At 31.8% G+C, this 26,521-nt stretch overlaps 1 protein-coding gene across 1 annotated transcript in view; it reads right to left on the minus strand.

Moving 5' to 3' along the window:
- Window positions 1-26,521, minus strand: part of Lrp1b (LDL receptor related protein 1B) — a 1,807,788-nt gene that overhangs the window by 713,415 nt on the left and 1,067,852 nt on the right. The window contains exons 17-18 of the mRNA XM_015479144.2: window positions 23,450-23,575; window positions 16,963-17,079 (exon numbers count right to left, since the gene is read on the minus strand). Coding sequence (XP_015334630.1) covers window positions 16,963-17,079; window positions 23,450-23,575 — 243 coding nt within the window. The remainder of the gene's footprint in view (window positions 1-16,962; window positions 17,080-23,449; window positions 23,576-26,521) is intronic.

A 26,521-nucleotide genomic window follows, 5' to 3' on the forward strand; every position in this document is an offset into this window, starting at 1 on the left:
AATGTTTCTAAAACTAAACAAATATTTATTGAGTTTTATGATTACCAAAGTAATGTCTTGATATATAAATTTTAAAATAAATTGAAATTTTTGAAAACCAGACAATGTCATCAGGACCAAAATATGATTCAAATGAAAAGGGAATAAGAATGTTCACTTTGATGATGAAGTTAAAAGGGAGGCAAAGGTGTCTACTTAGAAATCTAACAAATATTCTGTTACAGAAGGAGATGTAGTAGAAAGACCAGTAAAAGACCCAAGGCACAATTTAATCAATACTTTCAAGAATTATTTCTTTTAAGATAATGAGGACTTATACTTTTTTCAAGAGTCAAAAGAAATATTGTACAAAATATGTCTTTTCTTAGATTAAATAATAAGTATTTAGTGTTTAGAAGCTTTACTGTGGCATGAATTAGGAAATGTCAACAAGATATCAGGTTATGACTCAAATAAGTAAGCAACAAAATGCAGACTTACAACATGATGAGATACATTTTTTTTTAAAAAAAGTAATGTTATTATATCTTTGGAGACTTATAATGCATTAATTCACATTTTTTTCAATCTAGTCATATCAAGCAGCATCAAAATTTCTACTAGAGAAAATAAATCATCCTAAGCATCTGGAAACTTCTGAAACTTGGTGAAACTTCACTGGCTGAGAAATTTTTCATGTTAACTTTAAGACTGTTTATAACTGTTAGATTCTAACTCTAAAAATCAGCCAAAACATAAACTGGGAATTAACTCTCAATAAGTAAAAAATTCTCAGGATGAAAAAAAAAAGGATCTTGAATGCAAAAAACCTTCAATACATCTCTTAGAAGAAACATACCTTCTGTTGCATGTACATAATACAAATGTGTTATTAAACAACTATACATCATATCTCATTATTTTTTCATGATACTTAAATTACACAATTTCTCTTCTCAACTTTATATTCTGATCTAGCTTTAAGGACCTAAATGCAAATTAATATGTAGAAAAAAATGGGAAGAAGAGAAAAGGAGAGGGCAAATTACTAAAAAGAATGAAGATATTATATGAAAGGAAACATGTAAAAGAATCAAGTTATAAATGTTTCATTCTGATTTCATTCTCAAAGTAATGTAACCTTGGGTAAATCATTTATGCTTTCTAATCACAGACTCTTGATTTAAAATATGACCTTTGAAGTCCTAAAGATAAAGAAGTAAGAAGAAACACCATCTAAAGATGCACAATACCCTGAAAACATTTAATGTAGCAAAGTATAAGGTTCACCACCTTAAATAACATCTGGGTTATCACAGCATTACAAGAAAGCACAGTAACTGAATTTCAGAAATGGGAAAATATAAAAATTTAAAAAAAAATGTCTTGGACTTTTCTCTACTTAATAGTATAATCAAATGTATGAAGAACTATGTTAAAAATTTTTAAGTGAAATATAGGGCCATTCATTGTCTCACTCATGTAGAAAAATACCCTCTTCATAAGTCCTTATTATCCTACTGAGAGTCTAGTGATGATAGGGAAGCGAAGTATCTATCATACATGTTTTCTTCTAAAATAAAACAAAATTAAAGCACCTTCAAAGAAATTTAATAATTTTCATGTCTTTTCATTTAAAAGTTGAAAATAGTATTTGAATATTCCAGTTGGTTGCTAGTTACATGCCCTGTTAAGATATAATTGTGAGTTTCATATATAACGAAGGTTTAAATATTACATGTAGTTTTATCCTTCTTGACTTTGCACAAATATTCTTTGACTTTAAATCTTCTTTGAACACAAATTGCAGAACACTTGGAAAGATTAACTGATTAATTCTGAAGAAGAAAAAAACTATGAACAAAGAAGGCTTACATTTTATCATGTTACAATTACAGTGAGAAAAGAAAACTATATTTTACTTTAGCAGTTACTTCAACTTCATAAAATATTTAATATGGATTAATGGACTGTTAAAACATTTTATTATTGCAGGTAGTATGCTCAATTTATCTATTATATCTTTTGTTTTAAATTTATTGCCATGTTATATGTATGCCATTATGAAAATGGCTACAATTTTCTTTCTCTCTCAAGAATAATCATGGTTGGTATGATACGTAGATTTGTTCACTATCTAAAGCTTAGAAGAATAATTCCCAGGTTAGCAGGTTTCAATCTATTTACATTCTTTTTCTGTACCTGACTTTCGAATTTACCTGTTCCTCCATTTGCTCCCATAAGAATATATCTAAGTAATCTTTTATTGAAGTCTCAAAACTCAATCACCATGGGCTACTTTGAGATCATGCAGTCACATCCTATATATATGGAGGTAACCTTCTTGATTAAGTATATGGAAAATGTACAGATCATTGCTATTAAAATGAATGAAAGATAAGAACATAGTGGGAATCTAGTACAGGGAAAGTGTTAACTTAACCTAAAGGAGATTATAAGCCTATTACTTGTTATTATTTATTGAGTATGTGATCTCTCTGTTTATATTAGCTAGCTTTTCACAGCCCTGCAAATGTTATTGCTAACAATGAATTGCAGAAGAAAAACAGTGCATCTTCTCTAAGAACATATCATATAATCAGCAATGATAGATTAAAATTTGAATATTTGTCTGCCTTATGTCAAAATGGCTTGTTTGTTCATTATACCATTCTGATCATTACCAATACATTTAAAAGAATATTATAATATTAAAAAAAAGAATTGAAAAAAAATTAAAAGTATTCCTCATTCTGTGGCTTCTCTCTTCCACTGAAATTGCAATTTTGATGTTAACCTTCTCTAATGTATATAATTAAATATTGTTATGGAATGCTATTTTAAAAACTATACATACTATAGAACTATATATATTGAGAGAATAAATAACTTTTTAATTTTTTTTCGATACTAATGTTAGCAGCACCTCTTGAGAATTTGGAATTAATACAGGACAGACATTGAAGATACAATAGAGTACTTTTCAGAGAAAATTATGTCAGCAGTATACTACAAATTTTCATCTTATTGCATTCATCATTTTTTGTGAAAATATATGATTTTATTATCATGTATAATCCCATGTATAAACATAAGCTTTTCAGGGAAATAGACCTGAGTTCAAATTCTGGTCTTATCACTAATTAACGTGAGACCTTGAGCAGTTGCTTAACATCACTGATTCCATGTTCCTAATCTGTAAAATAGAAGGAAAAGTTTTATTCACTAAATATATTTTATTGAGAACTTTGTACAAGATAGAGTTATAGGACTAGAGAGACACATCACCTGGATGTGTGAATGAAAAAGTAATGATAGGTACTAGGAGGAAAATGTAGTTCTCTTTTTTACAGTGCTTACAATGTAATTTAAAAGATATTTGAATATAATGAAATTAGTGACTTCAATAAATTTCTGATTAATAGCCATGAGTAACTGCACATCTACAATCCCAGCTACTCAGGAGGTTGAGGCAGCAGGATAACAAGTTCAAGGCCAGGCTTGGAAACTCAGTGAGACCCTGTCTTAATCAATCAATCAATCAATAGATAAAAAAGGAATAGGTACATTGCTCCATGGTAGAGTTTCCCTGGGTTCAATCCTCAGTAGGGGGGAAAGGAAATCTGATAAATGCTATGATATAAGCAGTACTGATAGTTGGTAAAATTGATTGTTTTTCGATTTTATGATGTACAAAGGTGATATGAGTTCAGTAGAAATAGTACCTAAAATTTTGAATCTTGAAGTTTCCTGGGCTTGTGATGTGTAGTTTGACATTCTCTCATGATATAGGGCAAAGGCTGCCAATCTCAGCTTCCAGTCAGTCACATGATCATGAGGGAAAACAATTGATATTCTGCAGTGTACAGGGCTGCCCACAATGAACACAAGTATTTTAAAAATTGAGATATTCAACACTTCATTCTAAAATAATCTTTAGGTGATTTTGCCCAATTCTAGCCTAAGTAAGTGTTCTGAGCACACTTAAGGTAGGCCATATTAAACTATGATGGTTAAGGGTATGATATGCATTTTTGACATATTTTCAACTTAGGATGGATTTTTTGGCATGTAACTGTCATAAATCAAGGAGGATCTGTAATAATGTATTACTGAAAAACACAGAAGCATCAAAACTAATTTTAGGTGGTTAGACAATGCTCCCTAAAGGAAGCAATATGAAAACTGATGTGAATGATGTGTTTGGGTTAAATCAGATCAACAAGAGAGAAGGCTTTTAGAATGTTCCAGAAGGAAGGACTGGAATCTGTGGAGGCCCAGCAATGAGAGAATATAAAATGTTGGAGAAATTGAAAATATGTCATAATGGCTGCAATAGGCTGTGACAGAAGTAGTACAATAGGCTTGGGAGATGTGGAAACAATTGCTATTTAGATGAAAAAGCCTTAGTCAAAGAGAACACCACCTGGTATGTACAGAATGAGATTAACAAAAATGCTAGCAAAAAATATTGAGTAGTTCTGGCAATATGTTAGACAAATGAGAAATAGAGATAAAATAGCAACCAAACATTTTAATATGTATGTGAATATGTAAGAAAATAATATAAATTTTCAGAGTACAGAAAAGGGGGCTGAAAGCTAAAAGAGTAAATGAAGTATAATAACCACTTTGAATGTGTGTGTGTGTGTGTGTGTGTAATTTTGCCTCTAAAGGCAGTAATGAAAGCTGGATGTAATGTAGATGCTTGGCTTTCAACATCAACATGATACAAGAGACAAATCTTGAGTTCTCCATAAGACAAGCAGCTCAACATAAACCCAGGACGCTCCATGTCTAAACTCTGAGTGCAGAGGTGGTCTAAATAACATGTCCTTCTAGGACAATGTCTTACCTGCACTGTGAATAGGGAAAAAATATAAAAAAAGGTCTGGCCTGAATATTATAATCATGAATCTGTGTCACAAGCTCTACTCTCCATGATATAGGTAATCCCAATTTGAAAAATTAAGGTAAAATTTAATCCAGGGTTTGTAGTATTTCAGAGGAGCAGTTCATGGAAGACATAACTAGAAGAAGGCCTCAAGATTTCCAGAGGGGGTAAAAATTCAAAGTTTAAAATTATAGATACATTAAAAATTCAGGATTGCAAAAAGAAAGAAACAAAAAAATAGAATTTAAAATGTGAAAAAAAAAGCTGGTGTGTAATGTTCAGCAGATATACAAATGAGAGGATTAGTCTCATGAGATCTTTTATATATTTAAAAATTATATCTAAAGACTGTAGATTGAAATCTGGTAAGTAGTATAAAATGGATAAGCCAAAATATGTTTCAAAGGCAAAAATGAATATTAAAACCATATAAAAATACAACTTGAGGGGGAAAATCGAAACAAAAATGAACAAAATAGGAAATAGAAAAATGAAAACTAGAGTCTCAGAATTAAGGACTGAATGGACAAGTTAAATTAAAAGTTGATATACTTCAACAGACAATTGCCAAACTGGAAGATCTGATGACATTTCCCTGGCCACAACTTAGAGACTAAAAGTAATGATTGTAGCATTTTTGAAACTATATTCAAAATATTCATAACTTTATCTAGAAACTCAGTACAGTGGCACATACCTATAATGCCAGCTGCTGAGTAGGCTGAGGCAATTTCCCAACCAGCCTGAGCAACTTAGCGAGATGCTCCCAGCCCTGGGGTCAAGTGCCAGTATCACCAAAAAACAAAAACAAAAACAAAAAAATCCCACAAAAGTAATGTAAAAAAGATCAAGAATCATGCATAAAGGTTACAATAAAATGTTCTGACATTAAATTAACAGTTCTAAAAGCATGGATGACATAAAATGGGGATAGTAATATTCATAGATAATATCTTGGAATTTCCCAGAATTTGTGAGAGACATGGCTTGAAATTCAGGAAGTACACTCTATCCTCAGATAAGTAAAAATTAATTCACATGTAGAAACATTGTAATGAAACATGGAGATGAAAGAAAACATTTATAAAACATGAACTGCCCTGCAGATATTTTACAATATTAATTCTTTAGTGAAAAAAATCTACCCACCCTACCCTTCCCCAAAAATATGAAAGAGAAATTTTTAGAAATTAATTTATTTGCTTTGTCAAAGAAAAAAAAAGATAGTGCAAGAATGTCTGAGGTTTAGGTAGAGACAATGGGGTAAGAAAAAATTCAGAGGGGGACTGGGAAATATCCTGCCATTGAAGAAGGCAAGGGGAAAAAGGGTTTCTAGGTCACCCATGCTGAGGGCTGCTCAAATGGTGAGAAACCAAAGGTGCTCTATTGGTTTAAAGAAAAGTCCTTGCTGAGATTGGCAGTCAGTTTTGGTAGAGTGGTTTGGGGTAAAACCAAAATTCGAGTCTATAAAAGATGGAGTAAAATATGAATATATGTCGTTTTACATAAAATTTCCAAGAAATTTAAATGAGATATATTATAAATGTGATATCAATGAAAATTATAGGATCAAAGTATATTATGTTGGTGGTGATCTTTTTTAAGGGAAAAGTTGAACTTAAAGAAATATTGATGAGAAGAAATGAGTTAAATTAGAGTCAAAAATATAGGGAAGACACAAGTTACATTTTCTGTTTTTCTGCAGATTTTAGGGCAGCAGAAAGATTTTCACATCCAAAGAATGAATTCATATCTAACAGGTAATTCTCCCTGGCAATTAAAACAATTAGTATTAAAATAAACCACCATTCAATTCAATCCTGAAGTTAATAATTAAAGAATGCATTTAGATTTTAGCATTCCAAGAAATGATTAAAGTAAGAAACTTAGTAAATTAAAAATGTTCAATAAAATGTGGCAGATAAAATCAAGAATGATTAATGATTAATTTAGTTTCCATAAAAGTACAAAATACATATGAAGTATCTCAAGTAAATTAATTGTCACATATCTTTAAGTCTGTATTTCAGAAAATTTCAGTACTTTTATATTGTACATAATACTAAATCTTCCATGAGAGAAGGAACAAAACAACTTTTTTGAAGATTAAAACTTTTATAATTACAAAAATTAAAAATGATTTGTTACATGGTATTTTATCATAGTTTTCTTATTCTTATTCATAGTTGTAGCAGTGCGTAGGCACATAGAACAGACACTTTCATCTCCTGAAATAGTGGTAAGATTGAGATGCTTCTTTTCACTTTTTTGCTACTTTAAAAATTAGCACATTATCAATAAGAGTAATTTTAACCAAACTGCTTATACATATTGACTTATCAGCAAAAATAATATGGTTTTTATTCCTTGTCCCTACCTCCATGTTTGGTATGTTAGTGTCAATATTTTAAAAAGGAAGTATTTGAGAAATGATATTTTCTGAATTTTTTTTCAGATGGGCCAACTCCAATTCCAGCTTCATATAATAATGTATTTTTCCCATTTGAGAATAAAAAGTATTTGGAAGACAAAAGACAAATTGATATCTAACATTTTATTGAAGAACCATTATGTGCCACCCACTATCTAGATTTTTGTACCTACTTTTTCTCATTTGACTCTGATTAATCAACATGTATGTATATGCGTATGCATGAACATACACATGTTTTTTGCCAATGAGAAAATCAAGTAGCTGAAGTCTGTAAAGAATCCATTCTTAGCCTTGATAGAAATTTAAAGGGATTTACTTCTGGAGCTAGAATTTCTGTGACCTAGTGTCTGATGAGGCATCAGCTTGTTTCTGGTAGTGCAGAGCTTCAGGTAAGACAGCAAAGGCAGAGTAAGTGAGAATGGGAGGGATGTAGCAGAGAGATAGTGTAAGAAGTTAGAAGAAAAGGACTAAATAATAGCCAGTAGAAATGTGTTTCCCAGGACTGGGGCTGTAGCTCAGTGGCAGAGCGCTTGCCTAACACATGTGAGGCACTGGATTCAATCCTCAGCACCATATAAAAATAAAGAAATAAAATAAATACATGCTGTCCATATACAACTACAAAAAAATCTTTAAACATAGAAATTAAAAAACAGAAATGTGTTTCACAAATCTGTATATATATTCAATCATCTGGATACATTTTAAAGACTACTTACACCAATATACACTAGAGCCACCCAAATATTTCCCACTATAGCCTTTGGAGGAAGCCCTGCTGACAGCAGGACTTCCAGATTCCAGAATATGAAAAAATGTATATTGTTTAAAGCCATCATGTTTGTGACAATAGTTTTTTGTGGTAGCCATAACAAATTCTAATTTGTAAGGAATGCTGAAATTCAAGTATAAATTATCTGATACTGTTTTAAGTTAATCTTCAGATGATATACTTTCCTCCATAGTCTAGATTCTCAGACTCCATACAAAACCTCCTGAATGGGAATCTTTTAGGGACAAGAGGAAGGAATCTGGGAATCTCATCAGCAACAGTATTTCAGATGATACAGATCCTCAAGCAAGAATTGGAAAAGCTGAGTTAGGCCAAAGAGCTAAAAGCTCTTTTAAATAATTTCTGACTGTGGCTTTCAATATATATGCTTAATCTCCCAATTTTCTTCAGACTGGATCTTATTAGTCAACTGTATACAAAAGAGATAACTCTAACAAAAGACGATACAGCAAATACCATATACCTATAAGGATAATAAGAAGATAACTTAGCAGGAGGTGCATATCTTTTCTAATCAAAGTAATACAAGTTTTCAAATAAAGACAAATGGAACAAGAGGAAAATACAACAAAATAAAGCAAAAATAACATTTGGATTTCAGAATATTGACCATGATTTTGTAATTAAGGGGAAATAGGAGAGATAAATTTAAAAAATAGGAGAAAAAGGCCAATAACATTGCCCCAATGTTTATACTGAAGAAAAATTTTGAGACTCTAAAGACACAAAATTTATGTAAATCTTTGGGACAATAATTTTAAGACAAACTGTTAAAAGAACACATTGTCAATAATTATTAAAAAAAACTACCATGAAGAAAATAAAAACATTTTATTCTAAACTAACTTTTTTTTTGGTTGATGCAATTTTTTAGTAAGAATATATCATGAAAATGCCCTCAATGTTCCTCTATTTTTAGCAACAACTTGAGGAATTTTCTTATGATAAATGAAAATATTATAGGTGGATGAGTAGCAGTTGGTTCAGAACTGTATTTACAGAATTCCAATTAGGAGATCAGTTTTCCATAGACTATTTTTTAATTGGCAACATAAAGGTTCACTCCTTTCTACTATTAAGTCTTAAAATTTATGCTTAACAAATCTTTGTTTACACAAACCAGGGAGATACTATTAATATGGTGGACTATGGATTCAAAACTACAAATCTGCACATAAGTGTTGTAATGGAATGGAGGACTATAAATTTCAGTGTGCAGTAAAGCCAATGCCACTCAGTACATATTCTGAAATATATGGATAAGGGAGAATCATAAGAACATCAAAATAAAACTATTTAAAAGCCTTGGAAATGTAAACATTGGAAGTGTCCGAAGGATTAATCTAGTTTATAAAAAAAATGCTTATATATTTTAATTGACTGAAAACTCAATGTATCAGTTACACAATAAAGCACCTGTCCAGTCTACCTTAATAGAGGCCTACAAACTAAATTAGTGAAGCTAATTAGTCTGCTAGTATCTATTATATGAAAATCACACACTTCATACTATTTTTTTTGTTTATTTCTAGGCCATAAATTTGTTAGTTTTTCAAAATTCTGGCAAAAACATAACATTTACCACTTTAATCATCGTGAGTACACAGTTCACAGGTGTTAGCTACATTCATGATGTAGTGCAAGTGAACAATAGAACTTTTAAATCATGCAAAGCCAAAATTATAAACATTGAACATCACCTTCCCATGTTCGGTCATAAATTTTAATATCACTGAAATTCCAAGTGAATTCATGGCAATGAAATTGGTAGGGGAAGACTCTGTCAATGTGGAAATGTCAGGAAAATTTGAAGGCAACGATTTATTTAGTCTTTAAAAGACAAAGGTTTTGTGCACACAATGGTGTTTTTTATTATCTTTAGTGTCATACTGAGGACAAAGTAATTGATTTACAGTGCGAACCTTCAGAGGACAGAACAAGTATCACTGCATAGAAATTTTAGGAAGACAGGTGTTGGCTCCACAAAAATGTTCTAACAATTGATTACTGCACAAGAGTAAAATAAACTGAAATATCCAGTTCTTGGATCTTGAAAATATTCAGTGAAGGAGCAAGAATCTGCAGGACCAGTTTTTATAAATCTCCTGTATTAGAAAAGAGGTTGAACTATCTAGATAGCATCTTTGTCAATTTCTAATTCTCTTAGAGTAGACAACTAGGACTGAATGGGAGTAAGTTCCAAAGCTTGTCATGTCTACTGACTCATTCATAAATTTTGGACATAGAACTTTCAGAATATTAGTCTCCTTTGTGGTGATGTGAGGAGCAAAAATGAACCATTTTTATCATTTTTTGTAAATTTTCATGCATTTAATAAATGTGCACACTTGTGCATATTATTAGGCATCTGACAAGCTGTTTTAATAGGTGAGTAGATGGCAGCAAGGAAAGGGAAAAGGGGACAGGAAGAGTGAGTGAGTGAAGACAACAAACACATGCAAGAATGGAATTGCTCCATTTGCCATGGTGCAGAATCACTTAACCTAATAAGAACAAGGAAATGACAAGTGTGCCCACATTCTGTCAGTATTTGGAACCATTCTATAAACGAGTAGAGTACAAACAAGTCAGCTTTTCAGAGAACAGTCAAAAAAAAAACAGTCGGGGCTGGGGTTGTGGCTTGGTGGCAGAGCGCTTGCCTAGCATGTGTGAGGCACTGGGTTGGATTCTCAGCACCACATAAAAATAAATAAAATAAAGGTCCATTGACAACTAAAAAATAAAAAATAAAAAAAAAATGTGTGGAGAGATGTATTGACTCAAGCGAAGGAGAGGTCTACTAAAAAATATTCACAGAATTTTGTGAGTGCCTGAGTAAAGAGAAATGATCATAATTTTCTCAGGAAACAGACTTGTTCTTTCACCCCGTATCTCAAAAAGAAAGAGCTAGAGAATAGTAACAGTCCCAGAAAATGGGTTGTTGAGAGAAGAACCTGATCACAACATTGGGGGTAGGGTAGGGAGGAAGACCTAGAAAAAGAAAAAAAAAAAACTTTTTTTTTTTTTTTTTTTAATAATCTCATGTAGTAAAACAAACAAAAAGGCAGCCTAGCAGGCAAGGGGATTCTTTCAAGTTAAAGCTACATTATATAGGTCCAGTGGTAGGAAGAAAGAGGAATGGGGGGTGGGGGGAAGGTAGAGCAATCTGCAGGGAACTAGCAATATGCAAGGAAGAATGGAGAAGAATGAAAAGGAAGAAATGGAGGAGAACGAATAGGAGAAAGAAGGCAGGAAGGGATCAGAGTAGGAAAAGTGGAAGGGGTAAGGAAGAGAAGGAAGAGAAAACAGAGAAGGAGGAAATTTACACAACTCTGTAGAGGGGTGGGATCTAGGCCTCCATACAGGTCTCACAAAGAGCCTCTAAAGAAAACTGCATTTCTCATGGGTGAAAGGATAGTGATACTCAAAAGCAAATGCAGGTTTATACATTTCCTCCATCTCCCCTGTCTGCCTAAAGAGCTGACACTAGATGAAGAAAGGCAGAAAGTGAAACATAAGGATACGCTTTCTTTTCTATATCAAGTTCCTTGAACCTCAAGTATAGCAGCAGTAGGAGAGAAAGTGTTGCATGAGAATATAATGCTGATGTTTAAAAATGGATTGGACTAAGTTATTGAAACCCCAACTGACCAGTCATTGTGTTTGCCAAGAACAGACTGAGGAACAGTGAAGTGCTGAATAAAGAGTGATAGGCAATCATCATATTTCATGTAAATTACACTGGATTAATTCTTGTATTAAACATTTTATGACACACAGAATTCTTTTAATAAAATTAAAAAAAAACATATAGTTCATTAGGATTTTTGTTTTTGTGGTTATTTGGGGAAAATATCCTAGATATTTGCATTGATTTAACTTGAAAACAATTTCTAGTGTGTACCATCTCCTCTCCTTTTCTCTCTTTTCCTTCTCTCTTGTCTTCATGTCTGGTACTTGAAAATTTTCTTTCTTATATTCTTTGCTTCCCAGTTGTGTGAATTAAGATTATAAGCACACTTAGAAGCAAGATTATAAGTACAAGAAACAGAATTCTATTTTCAAGATCTAAAATGCCCAACATCCATTGTGGGCTATGTAATGTTAAATTTGAAAACCCTAGTGGATTTTTATTTCTACTCTCCTGAATCATCCTTCATATCTGTTAATAAACTTTAGGTAATTACTGACATTTAAACCTTTGAACAAATTGAACATTACCAATTTATATTAAAGCATACTTATAAAAACATAATAAACATAAGCTATATTAAGATATTTGAAAGCTAGAATAAGCCATGTATTGTTATGCAAAAGTTTCAAATAAATGCCAATATTGTTTTTGCTTATAAATATTTTAAAGGACAAAATGAGTCTTTCAAACATTCTTATGTTTACTCATAAATTAACCTTATATTTAATTTTGTAATTTGGAAATGGGAAGAAAATTTGTGTAAACAATTGCTTCTTCCATCTTAAATTATTTTTGTATATATGAACATAATTTTCATTAAGTACATATAAGATAAAACCAAATATGCATAACAGTGTCCTTAAAGTACAATCTTTGAGCTAGTAGTATAAACATCAGTGTCCACTGGATGTTTGTTAGAATTGTAAATTCTTAGGGTCCGCCTGAGAATTCACTGGATCAGGACTCTGGGAAAGGGTGTAACAATCTGTTCTATTAGCAAGGCTTCTAGAGGCCCTCTCCGATGCATGCTCAAGTTTTAGAATAACTATTTAATGTTTCTTGAACTGGAGTGCACATTCATACCACTGGAAAGCATTAAAAACACTCATTCTTAGGACTTGCTCCTAGAGAATTGTATTTAATTAGCCTGGAATGAGGTATGGGCAGGTTATTTTAAATTTCTCCTCATCATCTTTTCATAGAGAGCTAAAGTTGAAAACCAATACTAGTCTTATTCCTGAAATGAGATTGTCAATTCATATAGTTGACACAAGGTCATCTTTTAGCATAGGCTCCACAATTGTACTTACAATGTCTCCTTTACACATGAAACAACTACTGAAAAAGTTAAAGGATCACTTAAAGATCAAGGCTGAATCCTCAGAGGGCCTTCCTAATTATGTAACTGTTTGCCCACATATAATCTAAGTCTAAAATGTGCAATTAACTTATAAACGTAAATGCAAATAAAATGAGAAAGGGTTATAAATAGGTATAAATAGGATTCCACTGAAAATTTGACCCTGAATTGTATCTTCATTTCTATCAGGAACATTTCTAATCATAGGTTTTGCATGTTTTTAAATCTAAATTTTAATATTATTCTCCATGTAAATGGCTACCTATGAAATTTAACAAAGATTGTTCAGAGAGCTGAACTGTGAAAAAAAAAAGTGATTACAGAATCTTCTGGTAGGAATAAATGTTAGGGAATCTGGCCTATTTCAATAGCGAAATAAAATATGTCAGTTCAAATGTTACAATAATGATTAATATTAATGGGGAACTAGTAGAACCCGTATTCATTTATAAACTAGCAATCAGATATGGTAACATTAAATAAAGCCTGCAGTCTTTATCATTTTTGTATATAGTGCAGTGATAATTTCTATTACAGAAATCTATTCTCTTCTACAACATTAAAAGTGACATTATGCCTACTAGAATTTTTCTGTCAGCTTCTGTCTCTATGTAAATTTTCATTTAAAATGACAATGTGAAAGGTGAATGTATGTTATTAAAGAGGGGAACACATTTGGACATTTCTTGCATTGTAAAAGAGGAATGGTACTGTGACTAACCCCTGCAGTTGGTTGACTGACACTCTGTAAAATGTGTCAATGATTCAGAACCAAAATATTTAGCAGCTAAATTGTCACAATGAGTTATTCGTGATTGTGTGTTGGCGATCTCTACCAGCATGTGAGAGCTGATTTGTGAATTTTCAGGGATTATATGAGTTAGTTTTTAAGCATATGATATTATTCAAAACAAAATTAATTGTCATAAATTTAAAATGCAATAATGTTTAAAACAAAGAAAATAAATACTCAAGATTCATAATTTCTGAATAAATTTACTAATGGCTTGTAAAGCTATTTTAGTCTATTACATTCATATAGTAAAGATTCATATATTTTTCCCAATTTCACATTTAGAGTTTTGTTGGCAACTGGATATTGGCCATGATAGGTGTATTTATGGTCCCAAACACGCAAACACCCTCAGAATTCCTCCCACCAGGAAATACTAAAACATTTATCAACACATTAATGAATAAGGTCCATTATAGGAGTATATACACTTAAAAAAAGATATTCATGCAGATACATTGGCATTGAATGCCCACTCATTAACCCAATCAGTGGATGTCAAAACAAAATCAACATGAAATGATTGGGTTTTAATTTCAAGCATACTTAGATTCATAGACTAGCCTGGAAAGCAGTATGGAAATTCCTCAGAAATCTGGGAATGGAACCACCATTTGACCCAGCTATTCCACTCCATGCCTATACCTAAAAGACTTAAAAATAGCTTCTATAGGGACACAGCCACATTAATGTTTATAGCAGCACAATTCACAATAGCTAAACTGTGGAGCCAACCTAGATGCCCTTCAGTGGATGGATGGATTAAAAAAAATGTGGCATTTATACACAATAGAATTCTACTCAACAATAAAAGAGAACAAAATCATGGTATTTGCAGGTAAATGGATAGTGTTTGGAGAAGATAATGCTAAGTAAAGTTAGCCAATCCCCCAAAAAACAAATGCCAAATGTTTTCTCTGACATAAGGAGGCTGACTTATAGTGGGGTAGGGAGGGGAAGAAAGAAAAGAAATAGATAAAATCTAGATAGGACAGAGGGGTGAGAGGGAAAGGGAGGGGACGGGGGATTAGCAAGGATGATGGAATATGATAGACATCATTATCCAAAGTACATGGATGGAGACACAAATTGGTGTCAACATACTTTATATACAATCAGAGATATGAAAAATTGTGCTGTATATGTGTAATAAGAATTATAATGCATTCTGCTGTCATTTATTTTTTTTAAAATCAATAAAAAAATCAGTCTGATCTCAAGCAATTTTCTAAATGTCCCTAAGTTTCAATAATTTTATTTCTAAAATATAGTAAAGTTTCTCCTAGACTTGTTGTAAGATTCAATACAAAAAATATGTCTCTGGTAACATTTCCTCCCCTTATTTCATGAAATGTAAATGTTCATTAGTATAATTTCTTAGAATATTCAAAGTTTAAGGTATTTTCCCCCTTCTTTGATTCAAATAAATTATCATTAGACTAAGAAAGATGCTTTTCCCTAGACTTACTACAATGAAATTTAAAAAATAAAATGAAGTAGGGTCAAAGACCAATTAGAAGCACTTAATGAGTTCATACTTTATTTTTCTGCTTTATATTGTTTTCATGTCATTACTCATCTGAATTGGGACTCTGATTCTAAGACTTCTCTGTATTTATTTAATATTTACAGGGTTTAGAGGTTGTTGGTTGTTCATTATCTTTCTGGTATACCCTTGATGCATATGCTCAAAATAGGAAGGGAATCAAGTTTCTGAAAAAAAAAATACAGCAGCCTAACCCAGCCAGCTAACTTTGGGACCACAACATTCATGTGGATATTGGAAAGGAGATTATACTTCTTAACTCTTTATTGACCAGGCTTGATAATTTACATGTCAAATGTATACTTAAGTGTTTATTTGTGATTTTTCTATTGCTTTCTTTACACCACTTTTTTTCCTTACCATATCATTTAACACTATTTTATCTATACTTTATTCACTTTTCAGAGGTAATTAATTCAAAATGTTCACAGTGACTTAGTAGTTGAATTTAAGAAAATTTTAAATATGTACAGAGAGAATACATCTTCGAAATAATGACATTTAAATAAAGGGGCTTAAAATATCTTATTTCCTACTGTGAATAGTACTATAACAGGATTAATTATTAAAATGTATACTCAATTGAGTTACCATTATTATTATTTATTTTCTTCCTTGCTGGTGATCAAATCCAGGTTTTATCTAAGATGAAACCATATCCCTATCCCAAACTGCATTATATTTTAATAAGTGTGTTCTATACCTCTCATTTATGGATAAAGTTTTTAAGAGTAATTTTTAAAATCCATTGCCATGACTAAAATAAAGTACATCTTACAAATCTTTTTTTAATTTCCTTAATATGTTTGAATATATGTTATTGAGAAAATGATAATAACACATATGGAAACTTAAGTACAAAGGGAGGATAATTAAATTTGTACCTTCATACAATAATAAATTTTTACTATTTTCAGGAATCAGAGAATCAGTGGGAAGTGACTGGGAATTTTGCCATCAACAAACATGTTATCTTAAACCGATAATGATCTTTGTCTGAATCACATGACTATGGAAAAGCAAAAATTGATTTACCAACTCTAGAATCTCAGTCTAGATTGTTTTTTGCTCTGAGAATATAACACACACGTGCCAACCAGAAACACATTTACCTCATTTATTTCAGTGTTACCCGTTGCATTGTTTTGACAAGTTTTATCATTATAGGCATAAGATTAATAGCAAACACTTAAGAATATCTTGTTAGCCTTATATAACTACCTCTGAATAGAAGCTGTAGTGTTTGGATCATTTGTTTCAGCAGAGGATATTGTTACTGCTTCATGAATGGTTATATTCTAAAGCTGTCATTGAAGTACATATTCATATCTGAAGGGCTATAATAAAGTAACATATCTCTGCCTTGTTGACTTGTATTTATAAAGAAATAGCCTTTTAAGGGGATTACAGTGATAGAATGTTCTATCTGACAAGATCTCTACTAAGAGGATATTTCATTCACAACTTACCACAGGATGCCATTTCATCTGTCTGGTCACCACAGTCATCTTCTCTGTCACATAGCCATGCTCTGAGAATACATCGTCCATTTCCACAAGAAAATTGGTCTGCCTGGCATGTTCTGGCTGTTATGATCAATTAATACACAAAGACTAAATTTAGAGGAATTTTGAACCAGTAAGCATATAATAAGAGTATGCAGCATTTCTTTTACAACAAAGACATGTTTCTCTATTAAGATAAAATTATTTAAAATGTAAATTTTTATTTAATGTTTCACAATCCCAGCCTGCTTGTCTTCTCTAAAGCTCACACGTTTGGTCTTTAATTAAAATGACTGTTAAGTAACAAGATATTCAATATTTCTCACACAATTCCACAAATGAAGCTATGAAATCATTATTTTTAAAATTTTGCCTGGCACATGCTTATGAATATATCATCGAATTAAATTTCATCCAGTTTTTGATTAACAAAAAAGAACTTCGTACAGTATTTGCCAAAAGCCAAGATTACTTTTGCTGTAAGGTAAGAGGAAGCCTTGAGAGACTTTCTCAGGATATCTAGTTCCTAATCAAGGAGTCAGAATTCTCCTTTTCCTCTAACATTTTAAATGTAGTCACTTCTTAATCTCAAAATGGTCCACTGTGTGGTGTGAGAATACAGAAAGCATTTCGAAAACATACATTTAGCCTTAAGACATTTTTCTAAAGTTCACTTTTTGCACAGTTGTATAAATAAATGTATGGCTTTTAATCAAAGTATACTAATGAACTTTGCTTTGGGCTCCCTTAAGGGTTTCAATGAACACAAATATGGAACCTTGCTTTCTATGTTAGCCAAAGGCAGTGGTTTAAAATTATTCAGTAAAGAGGTTATGTTCTACAGGGAATTTTATTGCCCTTTTCTATTACAATCAGGTCAACTTTTGAAAGCATGAAAGCCTAGATAGCTTCTCTGCCTCTTTCCCCAGGCCTTTGGTTGTTACACACTTCATTTTTTTAATGTTTGATTTTCTTTTTTCTTTCCTTTCATCCTCTGAACGATTAATCCGTCTTCATGAGTGTCTGTAACCTGTCCACACTTTCCTTTCATTAGACTAGGGAAAAAAATGAAATATGTTTGGAAGAAGATACTGAGATCTGTGAGTATTTTGATTAGGTGAAGTATGAATGGATGAGGAACACTGGATTCTGGGTTTATGAAATTGTAGAGAAGGTTCTGTCATAAAGTAAACACTTCCTCTTGTTTCTGGGCTTGCAAAACCAAAATGATGTGTCTCTGTTACATCAAACCATCTTGTGAACTTGAGTACTGATGCTTGGTGAAGGGAGTAGTTCAAACAGAAGTCAACCAAGCATCCATAAATCAGAGTTTCAGAGGTCAGTAGAAATAAGATATTAGAAGACATATACATAGAAAAGTGTACATGCAATATAAAGATATTTATCAATTATTGTTGAATATTTTAAAGACCATTCAAAATTTTATTAGTTGATTTGATATACTGGATTGAATATACTGTTTCTAATTATAGTGACTACAATCAGAAATATTAAGATCATTATCACATATTTTGCTTTACATGGATAAGAGCATTGAATCTAAAATATTTTATGCAATGTCTGATGTTTTTTCCATTTCTGCAAATTGATCATTTATTCTAAATCAACAATTTTTAAGTTTTCCAGGAAAAAAAAAACAATGTATACTTCAGAGTTTGCAAAATAAAAATTTCAGGTAGAAGTAAAAATTTCTATGTTGGATCATTTAGCTAATTTAACAGAATTTTTACTAAATTAACCCCCATTTGGAATAAAAATAATAATATCTTCAGGTAATTTCTATGTAATTATGTCTACTTAGGGAAATCTATGCATCTGTGCAAACTTAGTAAAGATGTAGAGAAATACACACAAGGTATTGGCATGAATTTAGGAAGGGGTAGAAATAGAAATGGGGAGAAACTGATACCTTTTTCTTCACATCCCTCTGCATTGTTTCTTTGACTATGGTAAATACTTTTTATGTTTTGAGTTTTAAGAGAAGTTTAATGAGAGGATATTTCAAGTAAAATTAAATTTGTCTAATGCAATATTCTTTTATTTGATATTTTTATGTCAGTGTATTCTCTCCCAATAATTCCAGTTTGGCCCTAGCAAAGCTTTCTTACTGTTTCCTTTTATTTGGAGAGCTATGATGATTAGAGACAAAAATGCAAAGAAATTCAAGAACCTTTGCCATACAGTGTATGAACTGTCCTTGTGATAGTGTTATATAGATCATAACAGCTGGAAGAACTGTTATGATCTATAATTCCAGAGAGATCATTGTGTTATTATGGAGAAATGTTGTGCCCAAAAAGTATACGAATTCACTATCTATTCTAATCATGGAGGAAACTATTTGTTTGGTCTATCAGGAAAATTTAACTGGCTTCAGATGAGAAGAGTGTTCATTCTACAAATCTCCAAGTACTTGTCTACATGATATAACCAGATTGACTGAATTACCACTTTTGAATCAATGGATTTGTAGGAAGGATATACAGCTTCCACTTATTCAGTTTTTATCTCCATCAGATCTAATTAGTTTAGATGTTAGATCAAAAGAGTAGCCTTGGAGGACTCTAATTTTATAGCAAGTGCTGCTCTGAGGAAAAGAAAATTTACACCTCCAACAAGAGAATTGTTTATCCAGCACTAGAATCAAAGATTCACTGTCACAATGTGGATATTTCTAACGATCAATAATCATGCTTCTCCTGTGGTCACACAGTAGTGAGAGTTCCCACAGTGCCCAACAAATGATACAGGGGGAGGACATAGCAAAACATGCTATTTATAAACTTTACCTTTGTTGCATTTTGATCAAGACCTCCAATTGAAGGAAAAGTACATCAAGTTATATCAAAATACACTCTGCACTTTATCTTGCAAAAATGTCTGGTTTTTAACACACTGGTTTATTCTAATGTAATTATACCTGTCTAGTTTTAATTTAGTCAAATTAGGGGGAGGATGTGAGAATAAATATTATATAGTATAATCAGAACTCTGTGGTAGGAGACAACAGCTACAGAAACCCTGACTCTCTGGTCCCCTGTGTTTGCACTGTTTCCTTTTCTGGGTACATTCTCCAAGCCTCTCTCTCATTATTCATTCCATTCTACCCAGAATAATACATGCTGCTAAATTGGTCTATTTTTTGTTCCAGTGAAATAATTCTTTCACCTAGAGACTTATAGAAAATAACATCATTAACACTGCTTACAGTCATGTATCTATTGCCAATATATTTTCTCTATTTGCTACAGAATTTTTTCCAGTTTTATTTAAGAAAAAAAAGTATTATACCATTATATACAATTGTCTACAGTTTTTTGCTTCATATAAATATTATTGTTTATATTCTTCAACTCTCTTTTCTTAACTTTCTGTTTGAAATTCATTCCTATTGATATTTTATACTAGCTCATTCATTTCACTAGCAATATATTATGCAAATATAATACATATATCTATCCATTCTTCTATTCATATATATTTGTATTTTACTAGTAGTACTACCAGGACAATGCATATTTTACTTGTGTCTCCTTGTGAATAGGTATTAATTAGAGTGTAAGCCTAGAAATAGACTTAGAGTTGAAGATATAAGAGTCTTTACATGTATTGGATTTAGCCAAATTACATTCTGATGTGAAAAATTAATTTATACACCCACCAAGAGGATATGTTAGTTCATTTTCCTAACATAATTACCATTAGTTTTATCAAATTATTTATTTCTCCTAATTAAATGGCTTTGACTATTGCTTAGTAATTTATCTTATATGTTTTTATCTATCTATCTATCTATCTATTTATTTATTCATTCATTCATTTGCAGTACCAAGGGCTTTTCACGCTAGGTAAACACACTTCTACTGAGCCACATCCTCAGTCCACTTACATTTAAAGGTTCAGTACAGACACTGCCTCCTTCAGGAAGTCTTTGCAGATAGCTAGTGACTCATCTCTATTCTTCCTATGTGTTGAAATGTGGTTCCATTTAGCACTTTGACTACTGCATTAGAATGTCCTATTGACATGTCTTTCACTCTTAACCTCTTAATGAATGGCATTATGTATTTTTACTTATTCTATCACCAGTACCTTGACAAATACTTATTGCATTATTAGAATGATGAGAAAGGAAATTAGCATCACGTGGGAAAGGATTTTCTTTTAGATATAAAATCGCCGGGATGTAAATGAACATAGAACAGTCAATTCAAATACAGTATGATCCTCTACTTTAATTTTTTTTCCATCTTGGAAACATGTCCATGTATGCATTTTGATTTAGGAAAAGAGAGATGATCCATGGAAAATGTGCATGTGGATTAACTACCTTTTCTAGTGTGGTGAGTTTTATCAACTATTTATTTTGGTAAAATGAACTGGAAACTACTTTGAAACATAACCACACGCTTTGTAGTTTTCAATGATAAAAGGAATATTTATTTTTTCTCTGTTCTTACTCAAGTTCACAGGTATCCAGTGATCATAAGAGGTGTCATAAACATACTGAAGATCTAGTACTGAGTGCAGACTTCCAGTGGCATCCCCAGAAGAGGCACTTAAGCAAGTTGTGTTCTGTTTCTTAGTGAACCACAGAACTTGAGCATCTAAGATAGCTTACTAATTAGGATTGATCGTTCCATTTTTGCTTGTACATGAGCATTTCCTCTTTTACCACTATAAATAGCTAACTAAACACAAATAGTTCTTTAAAAATCATGTAGAAAAAAAGCAAAATCTTTATAAATGTATTACAAATAAAGAAGACACAATATTGTAAATTGCGCCACAAGTGTCTTCAATTTTATGATGAAAGCAGACCTGTTTAGGATGTAATGAAACATAATGTTGAATTGAATCTTAACCTTAAAAGAATAGTAATTGTAGAGCTTAGAAAGATGTTTTATCATATATTATATTCATATTTTAAGAGCAACCTGAGCAAAGTCAAACTAACTATACCTAAAATTATAGCTAATCTGCAGGATAATGTGGTTTGGAATGCATAACAATGATCTAACACACAGAACACAGATTGAATTTCCCCTAAACTCTTACCCAAGAATAAGTTTTTAGACAAGCTCTTTCTCCTATATAGACTTATAAAATGAATAGTCATGAAAGTAGGGACCTAGGACCTAATGATCCCTAGAGGTCTTTTTCTTAAATTTAAGAAAGTCTTTTTGTAAAGCAATCTTATAGGACACACATGAAAAATTTTATTAAGAAATTCATTTAGTCCAAATGTCAAATAGAGTTTTACATCAAGGAATAAGAAACTACTTGGCCCATAGATCATGTGTAAATATGTCATTATGCAAAAAGCTGAATATACAATGTAGGTTAGAATTATGCAATGGTGATTATTTTGCTCTTGCCCTTGTTGTTTTGTACATGATGAAAAGCTCTTTAGAAACAATTTCTAGTTAATTCACACTCTTGCAGAGCAGATAGGAAAGCACAGGAAAATGAGGTGCAATGAATTACAAGTTTTTCCAGAGGAAAACCAGTGGCAATGACAAGACAGGAATTGATCTTGATGTCTGTCTTTTCTCTGCTGCTCTATTAATTTTTACAAGCATTTTATAATAATTTTTATTTATTGAGAGTTGTTTTGACAAAAAAATCAAAGAGTTGATGGGGTGGTCCATGTTTTGATGTTGCTAGGTGCAATTTTTTAATTTAAATCAGTTTTTTAGGAATCATATCAATATGTGTCATCTAACACACTAGTTTTACTTCATCATTTAAATAGCAGCATAAGGCTGCTGCTAGCCAGTATCATTTTTCAACTATTATCTGACTAATAATGACCTTTCTGGCACACTGTTGTAACCTGTACCACCAGCTGTATTTTTCCATTCAACAAGAATCTGGCTAGGGATTCAAAGATTTATTACAATGGAATAGATTATATGGAAATATAAATAGGCTTAGTGGTCTTGGGACTTCATGAAGAAAAAAAAAATGCTACCTCATATAAATAATGTGCTATGAACACAAAGTTATTCACAAAGGTATTCCATAGTAGACACAATAAAATTTATAAGTTTTTTTCAATGTTATATAAAAAAAAAGAAATTGTCCTTGTGAGATGGCCTGTATCACAGCATGCTAACAGACATCACCTTCCCGTTTTTGCCAAGAAAGATTTAGTTGGGACAGGTTTGCTAGAAGAAGTGTATTGACAGTCAACCCATATGGATAGATGAAGTGCCAAATTATTTTGGAAAGCAGAATAATGCCCAAGTATTAAATAAACATAATTTATATCCGAGCCTTTGTGGCATCAAACTCTGAATTCACTTACTACTACCATAATCAGATTGTCAGCACTAGGAATGTCCAGATTAGTTCAGAGTTCTGACCTGAATTTTTATGGTGACCAATTTTGAAAGTAATTTATGTACATATTCAAGCAAACATTTACCTGCACAAGTTTGATTGGATTCATCCTCATTGCTCCCACAATCATTAGCTCCATCACAAAGCCACCTCTTGGGGATACAGCGATTATTCTGGCATTTAAATTGATCATCAGGACAGGTGTGATTGACTGGAGAGAGGAAAAGCAAGTTTAATTATTTAAAATTGGATAAAGTTATAAATATCTAGAATTATAGTTACAAAAATGTTACAATAATTATAATATTAATAAAAAATAAATGCCATAGCTCCTGTCAATCTTTGTCTCAAATTCTACAGAAAATAACAATATTCTATGCATTGTTAAAATATAATATTTTTGAAAAAGTCATCATGTAACTAGTTCACAAATAAAAGGAAATGTATTCCTTTCTCCTGTTTCCACTACAACCAACTATATCATTAAGCCTGTTGACCCATCCCTCATCAGAACTGATGACTCAATTCCAAAATATTTACCAAAAACATTTAAAATAACCATCAAGTTTTAATGTTAAACATACCAAATATGTCTCCAAATACTTTTCTTATACATAGTTAAAATATTGTTTCTTTAATCCACACATCCACTCAAACATTTCTTATATTATTAAATATACCCAATTTTATTCTGCTTTATCTAATATTTCTTGGGGCTGAAAAGAACATAAACAAATGAAAATATACATCACTTGTGACCTAGATTTGATGCTAAAAATGAGATTCTATATAATTTTAATAAAAATAGATCATCAAGATTTTTATCTCCTACTACAAACAAATAAACATGTAACTACAGAAAATACTGAGGATGAGACCAATCCTCACATGGGAAGCTGTGCACAGCTAAAGATTAAACCACCAGTATCTAAACACAACAGGGAGCCATCTTACTGTTAACCTTCTATCAGTATTTTTTTCAGGATTTAAAGAGGCATGCTCTTCAATATTTGTTTTGCAATTTCAACTTTCTTTTTGAAGTAATTTTCCTTATGCCCAATAGTTGTACCTCTGTATGATAAAATCAATTTGTATAATAGTTTCATTTAGAATTAAAAAATATTATCATTTTTTCATGCTGTTGCACAGCAAATGTGTGCATTTCTAGTCAGTTATAGAGAAGACTTTTTCTTTAAAGTAGTATGCATGATAAAGTTATTTCAACTCCTTTTGGAAAGTTTTTTATTTGTGTAATGTAAAAGAATAAATAAATTAAGATGTAGAACATACTTAAATTCTCTGAGATTTGAGTATAATTAAAATTTTTCTTCCCACTACAAGGACTTTAGAGGAAATAGATGCCTATTAAAAATAAAAGTCATCCAATATTTCGAAGGCTCTACATTTTAAAATTTCAAGATTATGAATTTGCACCTTAGTGCAATTTTCAGCATAGGTTTGTAGTTGGTAGTTGAGACACTGAAGGATAGAGAGTAGAAGAATTTATAACAGAATTCAATGCTGGAGATTATGAGTATTTAAAATCTAAACTAATCCTTTGAAATGACCTATGTAGTATGGGAATATCATCCATGAAACTCCAGGAATAGAATACTGATCAGCATGACTGTAATGGTCAGATAAGATGTCCTACACAAGGTGGTATCCAGAGACCTTTAGCCATTTCTTGCCTTATTCAGTTAATTATTCATTCTTCCAGGTGCCAGCAGCTGAGTTGCCCATCCTATTCTGCTAAAATGTAATGTCTCCTCAGGAAGATATTAATCTATTATTAAACGCACCAAGTAAGCAAACATATACTTACAATACGGTTTTTTAACTACTATAATAAAGTAGTTAAATTATAAAAAAAACTGCTATAATAAAGCTATGTACAGGAAATGAATGCTGAACTCCAACTTGGATGTACTAAGATTGTTTTGGTGGTTAGAAAAGATTTCCCTAGGAAGGTAATGATGAGCAATGCTGGATTCCTTCTTTATGGAAAAGTGACTGCAGTGTCAGAAAGAAAAAAGAATGGATGTTTTTGGAGATCTACTTATTGTTAAATTTGATAAGAATCAAAAGGGTAAGCAGAGCATGAGACTAAAGGATAAAAATGTAAATACAAGACATGACAGGAAGTATATGGGAGTCAGTGGATTACAGAATTTATCCTCTTGGTAATACAGTGGTTGAAATACCAATTATAAATTTCATTTCATAAATAATATCCTGGAAGCATTGTGGAAAGTGAGTTTTATTTAAGAGAGAAAGAATGGTAGGATTAAAACTACACTTGCTTTGTTAATCTAAAATGAAAACCTAATTTAGCCAATGAAAATTGAGAAGACATAAAGATAAAAAATAGTTATTTAGGTGATAGAAGAGATAAGATTCATTAATAGAAGGAGTCCAGACTATAAGTGAAATGGAGGATGCCAGGAAAAGCTCTTGGCTTTGTATGGAAATAGAAATTATTAACAATAAACAAAAAATATATACTAACAAGAATTTTAACACTACAGTAAACAGTGTCAACTCATTGTCCCTATACATATAAAAGATACGAGTTTCCCTGATACAAAAGAAATAATAGAACATAGATGGAAGCTGGGACTTTATAAAATAAAACATGAACATTATGATGAAATATTTGTGCTCTTCTCAGGCACTGGATTTGTGAGAATAGAGAGGAAGCATATATCTAGTAAGTATTCATTAAAACCATGAATAAACATTTTGAGACAGAATTGAGGCAATTAAATTAGTCATTAATCATACATCATTTGTGTAAAAGAATTAGGGAATAAATAGTCTTTATTTTCAGATGAAATGCTTTTCTCACTCCAAAACTTTTGACAACTGTTTCAATTTAGTATTTAAAACTTTATTTGTAGGCGACCACTTTATAAAACATATATTAGTGGAGTTGAAAATAAGAATTATACCGGCTCTGCAGGCGGCCCCCGGCGGCCCGGCGCAGCGAGAAGGGTCCCCGCCTGGCCCGGCAGACGGCCTGCGCCCTCCTGGCTCTGCTAATGGCTCCCCCCCCTGAGACGACGTGAAGGGAATCTAACCAAGCCTTTATGAAATAGCGAACTGGGAACTAAAACCAGAGATTGTGTCAGACCAGAGACAAGTCTCTTATACACAT

Source organism: Marmota marmota, unplaced genomic scaffold, assembly GCF_001458135.2.
Source record: "Marmota marmota marmota unplaced genomic scaffold, marMar, whole genome shotgun sequence".
Classification (NCBI taxonomy): domain Eukaryota; kingdom Metazoa; phylum Chordata; class Mammalia; order Rodentia; family Sciuridae; genus Marmota; species Marmota marmota.